Source organism: Peromyscus leucopus, chromosome 3 (assembly GCF_004664715.2).
Source record: "Peromyscus leucopus breed LL Stock chromosome 3, UCI_PerLeu_2.1, whole genome shotgun sequence".
Classification (NCBI taxonomy): Eukaryota; Metazoa; Chordata; class Mammalia; order Rodentia; family Cricetidae; genus Peromyscus; species Peromyscus leucopus.
Genome location: NC_051065.1, coordinates 85,800,555 through 85,808,363, shown reverse-complemented (window position 1 = coordinate 85,808,363; position 7,809 = coordinate 85,800,555). Strand labels below are relative to the sequence as shown.

The window sequence follows — 7,809 nt, the reverse complement described above, 5'->3', positions numbered from 1 at the left end:
ATATATATTTGTGTGCCATGTGAGAGCAGTGACCTCAGCATACGGAAGAAAATCTCAGCTATCCTGGAAGTAGTTACAAAGAGTTGATAGCAGTACTTTGGGCTCTAGGAATCAAACCCAGATCTTCTGAAAGACAAGCCAGTGCTCTTAACCAGGGTTCTGGCTATAGTAGAAGTTGCTATGAAGCCATGGGTTTGACTGATCATATTGCTTTGTTTGCAGCCTGGACCTACAGGGTTTTAATACTATAGTAAGATACTAATTTTCTAATTTTAATTGGATAATAATTTTTCTGTAACTTCTTCATGGTTTATGTTTGTATAGTGGTATCAATGGACCTGGTTTTTGTATGTGGATGTGTGTGTGTCTGTGTGTTTACTTCTCTGTTGTAGAAATCTCAACTCTTGCCTTATCTGCAACACAGGAAAGGTAAGATTTCCTGTAAGAATAGAGACTTACTCCCCTGATTTCAATGCTAGTGCTCAGGAAGAGGAAAGATATTTAGGATATTAACAAAGGCATTTTTCCCCTATATAAAAATATCTCATTGAGGCCGGGCGGTGGTGGCGCACGCCTTTAATCCCAGCACTCGGGAGGCAGAGCCAGGTGGATCTCTGTGAGTTCGAGGCCAGCCTGGACTACCAAGTGAGTCCCAGGAAAGGCGCAAAGCTACACAGAGAAACCCTGTCTCGAAAAACCAAAAAAAAAAAAAAAAAAAAAAAAAAAAAAAAAAAAAAAATCTCATTGAACTTTAAATACTGGTTAAGAAGAAAGAGAAACACTCTCAGAAGTGGAACACATCAGAAGGAGCAATTTTGGCAGCCGAGGCTCTCACTTCTGCTTCCTTGGGTGGTTTATGTTATGGCTTGAATCACTGTGGGAGGGGTACTGTAACCCTGAAGACAGAAATAATCTGCCACATCTTCAGGCTGTAGACTACTGATCTTGAGTGAAAACTGTGTGCCAGATCTACTGCCACTGAACCTCGATGGGACCCCATCTGCCAAAGTATCTCCAGCATAGATCAGGAGCTTAGGAGGTTTCCCTGGTTTCTGCTGATGCCATGCTAAACCCCAACCAATGTCCTGACTTGCCAAGCATGTGATGGTGACACTGTCCCCCAGAGATGCAGATAGAAAGGCTGGAGCCTGGGTCATCTGGATGTCACATCTGACACCTGAGATTGGAAAATTGAAATCAATTTAATTCTGTTAGACTTTCCCGGAGACCAGACAGCACTGACAACAATCAGCTGAATAAATTTCAGTGCCGTCTTCCTTACCTGTAAGCCAGAGCAGCAGCAACCCCAGGAGCTGAGTGGGGCCCCTCATGTCTGTTTTGTGACCTGTGTGAGGCTGACACCAGCACAGGATGTGACCTGACTATGAAGACCTCAGAGCAGTGGGGTCTGAAAACATGCAAATCACCAGAGGATCAGCACAGCTACAAGACCAGTCAAGTGACACATTATATGTGGTCCTCCTCTGTCTCAGATCAGAGAGGAAGCGCAAGTTTATTTGCAGGAATGTGCTCCTCTTTGAACAACAAGAACAGCACCTGTCTATGAGTTCAATCTTATTTTGATTATTGTCATTTTCAATGTAGAATCCTCATATTATGTTTTCCTCCATGGCAGGCCCTGTCAGATGTAGTACCATTCTAGAAAGCACACAAATGGTTATATGAATTTTCATTGGTTGATGCAGATTTTATTGAGGCTGTGCAGTTCTTCCCTTCTCCCACCATTTATTAGTTAAATGAAATTATAATGTTTCTCTCATTTTCTCTTTCTAGACCCTCCAAAATATGCCTCTCCACTCCTCTTCAAATTTCTGGCCTCTTCTTCCACTCTTAGTGCATGAATATATGTATTTGGAGATACCTATATATTTCTAAATATAAACTGTTGAGTTCATACAATGTGTTACTTGTATGTATGTCTTTAGGGATGACAATTAGACACTGGACAGTCAGTGTGCTCTTCTGAGTACCTCTACCATGCCCAGCTTCACTTAGTTGTCTATAGTACTTTGTGTAGAACTGAGGCTTTGTGGCCTTTCCCCTGACCTGTTCACATGTTTGTTTGTGTCCTCCCTATTCATCTACCATTTGTTCAGTAATGTTGGTGAGCCTTTACAGGTAGAGCTTCTGATGTTACTAGGATACACAATTTCACATTAAACTCCCTGAAACGTAGGCTCTCAGAATCTTTCCACTAGCTTTCCAAAATATTCCCTGATCCTTATTCATGGGAGCATTTTGTACATATATCCATTAGGACTGGGCTCCAAAACTCACTATGTAGCTTCTTGCTCATGATGAGTCACAGAAGAATAACAGATTAATACTCGGAGACAAGGCTTTAAAGGAAGGACAGGATCTTACATATCTAAACCAGCTTTTCAGATAAACAGTCTTGTCTTATTCTATTTTCATAGCTCAGTTATTCAATAACTACTTCCATCAAGGCCAAATGAGTTCATAGGTTTTCTCCCCTTCCATATGGGTATATGAATTCCCTTTTAAATTAAGCTAGGATTATATCTATTCCCTATGTTCCGTTGAGTCTTCATATTATAGCACCAGATCCATGTTAAACACAGGTTGTTGTCTTTAAGAATATGAGTTTTCTCTCTGAAGTAACCATTCATGGCCTTGTATACAGTGTTTCCTAAACTTGCATATGCTATGAGCACCATACCTATTCAAAATACTAAGAGAATATGTGTGTGTGAGTCTGTGTCTGTGTCTGTGTCTGTGTCTGTGTATAGTTTGGGCAAGAGGGTCACACGATGTGTGGTGAGAGAAGCATATGAAAAAGCTGAAGTAGAAGTTACACATGGGGAGTTATATACACAGTGGGGTCTAGAGCCTGTGTTCATTGAGAGCAAAGATATATGTGTAGCTAGAGTTTTCCTGCCTGGCCCACAGTCAGGACATATCTATCTCACCTGCCAGTTCCACAGTCACTCAGACCTATCCAAGTAAAACACAGAGACTTATATTGCTTACAAACTGTATGGCTACAGTAGGATTTTTTATCTAGTTCTTATATCTTAAATTAACCCATTCCTATTAGTCTATAAGTTGCCATGAGGCTCGTGGCTTACCGGTATCTTAACATCTTCTCTTGGCGGAAGCTGGCAGTGTCTCTCTGCCTCAGCCTTCCTGTTCCCAGAATTCTCTTCTCTGCTTGTCATGCCTATACTTACTGCCTGGCTACTGGCCAGTCAGCATTTCATTTATACAGAACGATATCCACAGAACTTCCTCTTTTCTTTTCTTTTTTTTCACAAAGGAAGATTTTAACTTTCATATAGTAAAATTAAATATATTATCAAATTAAACAATTATCAAGCAAGAATTACAGTTACAATATCTAGTCTATTTGTATTTGGCAAAATTAAAGAATATATTCTAGCTATCTTATGTTTGTGAGTCTAAGGTTTCATATCTAACTTATCTCTTATCATAACCAAGGAAATTATAACTATCTAGTCTTTAACTACAGCAAAGATCCAGAAGGATATACTATTACCTGAGAAACAGGAGAAGGATGCAAGCAACTTTCAGGAGTCTTACAGGGTAGACAGAGACAGCTGGCAGCCTGGACAGTCACCTAATGTTCCTTAGTAAATTTGTGGCATCTGTCTTCAGCCCACAGGCCTAGAGTCTCTTAGTAATTTCTCTCTGTGTCCTGTAGAATGTCTGGCAGTTTCTTCTGTGAAGTAGGAACCTAAAGGACAATTTTTCCAAGCAAAGTTCAGTGGTTACCTTCCTATGGGTCCTACATGTCCAGTTGATCAAGCAGTCCAGGCAAGAGCAGTTTCTTGCCCAAATGGCTATTTTTGCCAAGGTGAAGATAAACACCATATGGGATGCCCTCAATGCCCATCCTCCTCTCTGAAGTAAATTGGTGCTGCCTGGAGAAGACATGTCTCACTGTCCAGAAGGTGTAAATTTTTAAAATATTTTAAATGCCATTTTCTGTAGGTCTTTGAAGTATTTGAAGATCACTTACCTAATTGAATTATATCTATGTATACCTAGAAAACTTAACATGACTACAAGTATGATTATCATAGAAGACTAATTGTTAATCTGTATTTAATTGTCTATTACATTATTAAACTTGTATCAATAGGCTAAAATTCATAGCAATGTAAAACATTTTAAACAAGTTGCTCTTTAAAAGTAGATTTAATAATATTGTAGTTAGAATTTTCCTGCCTGGCCCACAGTCAGGACAAATCTCTCTCACCTGCCAGTCCTGCAGCTGCTCAGACCCAACCAAGTAAACACACAGAGACTTATATTGCTTACATTCTGTATGGCCACAGCAGGCTTATTGTTATCTAGTTCTCATATCTATAAGTTGCCATGAGGCTCGTGGCTTACCAGTATCTTAACATCTTCTCTTGGCGGCAGCTGGCAGTGTCTCTCTCTGCCTCAGCCTTCCTGTTCCCAGAATTCTCTTCTCTGCTTGTCCTGCCTATACTTCCTGCCTGTCTACTGGGCAATCAGCATTTTGTTTATACAGTGAGATATACACAGCAAAGATGTGGTGAACTTAGTGTGAGTTTCCATGAGGGGTTTAATGGGAAGAATTTTACATGTGCAGGCAAACACTCTGTAGGAAATAGTGTTAGGGAACAGTGAGAAAGACACCAATTCAGGGAATGAAAATGATGATGATGATCAAATGAGAAGTGCCAGAATGAATGGCTAGGTGGATTTGCTAAGAAAATAGCTAACCTGCAAATCACAGGTGGTTTTGACATTTGTGATCATAGTGTTTGTATTGAGGGACATAACAAATTATCTGCAACACAGGTAAAATTATGTTCCCTGACATAATTCTATGCATTTATATGAATGTGCCTCATGTACTGACACCATATATGTATGTATGTTTTGATTAAGCACTAAAATCATTTTCACAGAGTCCAACAAAATGGGAATTTAATTCACAATAGACAGCAACTATCTTAAAAAATACAGTTGATATAAAATGCTTTTCATTTAGATACTGCACTGATCATTTCTAAAAGGTTTTAAATTTTAATGAATATGACAGATTTTCTTGCATGTATAACACATGGGTGTCTGATATTGGACAGAACAGGGTGTCAGATCTGATGGAACTGATCAGGTTTCAAGCCACCATGCCTTCAGGCACTGGGAATTGAACCAGAGTCATCTGTGAGAACAGGATGTGCTCTTAACTGCTGGGTCATCATTTCAAATAGTCCCTGAAAATTATAATTTTAGTTGACTTATGACCATTTTTAAAACATATAATCCCACTTATGATTTCCCCCTTTCAATTATCTGTCCTTATATCTCTCCCAAACCAGAAACTGATTATCACATTCTCTGATGCATTTCATAGAAGCATGACACAGAACATCTACACTTAGTGATTATACGGAGCATATTTGATCTCCGTAGATATTGATACTCAGTACTGGATGAAGAAAGTTGATTATGGAAGATATTTTGTGTATGCTACACCTGCCCCATACCTGAGTGAATCATCACAGAAACCTGTCTTATTGGCTGGAAAGACTTTACAAGTAACACGTGTTTTATGGTTGGATTGACACAGTATCAGGCCTCTATCAGCTGGCTACCTCTACTTTTACCTCCTCCAAGAAGTTGCATTCTAAGAATATTCTACAGGTATATTGGACACAAGATATAATAAGATGGAGAAAACTTGGTCAGTCCCTGATCATCATAAATTAGTCTAATTAACACTTCTCTGGATGTCTATTTTTCCAGCACACTCCATTGTCTTGTAATAATGTGGTCCATCTATGATCTAATTCTTGGACTGCTGGTTAAACCTCCAAAGCACCCATAATGTATTATCTACAGAAGTGTGTGAAATTATGAGATTTTGATTTGTTTTCTTTCTCTCTTTGGTGTTGCACCAAAAGTCCAGAGTATTACTCACATGTTTCCTCATAGGTAGGCTCAATTTAATCTCCATGAATGAGAGGTACCACTCTGCAATATGTGGAATTTAATTTTTCCATGATAAAGCTCAGCAAAAATGACTGTAATATATATAATTATATCATGTATTATATCATATATATTATATATGGATGTATATATTACATATATATGAAATCCTGAGGCCCCAGATTTGCCTACCCTAGAGATAATAGCTGCTCCAATAGCTGCTAAACTAAATCTTTGCTCATCCATACCAGTCTCTCATCAACTCTTCCTGAGTCCACAAAGCCCTGGTAATACCAGTGTACCAATGTGTAGTCTGAAACTCATGTATTTTAAGCGATATTTCCACAGATGTTACATGCTGATAAACTATCTTTTATGAAAATAAAAGTAAAATAAAAAAAACATAAATTCTGTTTATATAGCAGTTGTCATGAACCCAACATTCTGCCTCCTGCTGATTTTAAGAGGAGCTTGGGCTTCTGATCCTCCTGAGCTGTAGGTGTTTTAAACAGGAGTGAGTATCTAGAAGAAGCCTTTTTCACCTCTGAAGACAATGCATTTTTAGGGTCATCAGCTTCAAGTGATGTGTCAATGAAATGTGCTCAGACAAGACCCAAGAAGTGGACAGATTTATGGAGATGTGTATTGTTTGCAAAATTGATCAAGAACCCGGGACCCTTTTTCTCTTATTTGTATTTTACAGTCATTGTCAAAACCAAGGCTGGTGTCTTTGACTAGATAAATGTGTGTTAGTATTATCATCTGCTGGAGAAATCAGTAATAGGACAAGGTGGAGCCTAGAAGAAAAACTACAAGGATGATGATCAATGTAAATGCTAGTGTACTTAGGAAAAAAATGTGTGGAAATCCAAAGCCAGTGGTATTCATCACTCTGACTGAATAGAGTAAAAGGGATAATTGTGCAAATATAGTCAGGTACTCATGTAAACATAAACGCACACCCCATTTCTTTCTATAAAGAAGGTGTATCAATTCCTACAAACATATTCTGTCCCTATTCACAGATAATGATGTTTCACAATGGAGATACACTGAGTAATATCATGTGTATTTGAAATATCATAAGCAAAATGTTCATTTGGTAATTCCTAACGATATTCTGCTATACTCATGCATTGGTGCCCAGCCCAACTGTCATTAGAGAGGCTTCACCTAGCAACTGATGGAAACCGATGCAAAGACTCACAACCAAACATTAGGCAGAGCTTGGGGAATCCTGTGGAAGAGGGGTAAGAAGGATTCTATGACCTAGTGGTGCCAAGGGCATCACAAGAAAATCCACAGAACCAACTAACCTGGGCTCACAGGGGCTCACAGAGACTGAGCTGACAACCAGGGGGCCTGTGTGGGACTGACCTAGACCCCTCTGCATATGTTATGTTTGTGTAACTTTGTCTTCATGTGAGACTTCTAACAGTGAGAGGAGGGACTGTTTCTGACTCTGTTGTCTGCTGTTGGGACCCATTCCTCCTAGGGAATGTCTTATTTAACCTTAATAGAAGAGGAGGTGCCAAGTCTCACTGAGACTTGATATGCCATGGCTGGCTAATATTCATGGGGTGCCCACCTGTATCTGAAGAGAAACAGTGGGTGGGGGAGGGGAGGAACTGGGAAGAAGGAAGAGAGGGTAAATTTTGGTTAGGATGAAAAACAAGAAAATAAATTTTTAAGAAATTTCATTTGATACACATATCCTACCAAATATCTCAAGCTGGAATATGCTCAGAAACATACATTAATATACAATGGGACAGAAATGTTTAATATAAAGCCACTGACTAGCACACTGTTTAATACCCAATGCAGTTAGTATATACA

At 39.1% G+C, this 7,809-nt stretch overlaps 1 gene segment (V, D, J or C); it reads right to left on the bottom strand.

The window, feature by feature from the left end:
• Window positions 1–854: 854 nt before the first annotated feature.
• On the bottom strand, window positions 855–1,331 carry LOC114689374. The segment is given in 2 exon segments: window positions 855–1,177; window positions 1,283–1,331. Coding segments are annotated over 2 exon segments (372 nt in total).
• Between the last annotated feature and the right edge of the window lie 6,478 nt (window positions 1,332–7,809).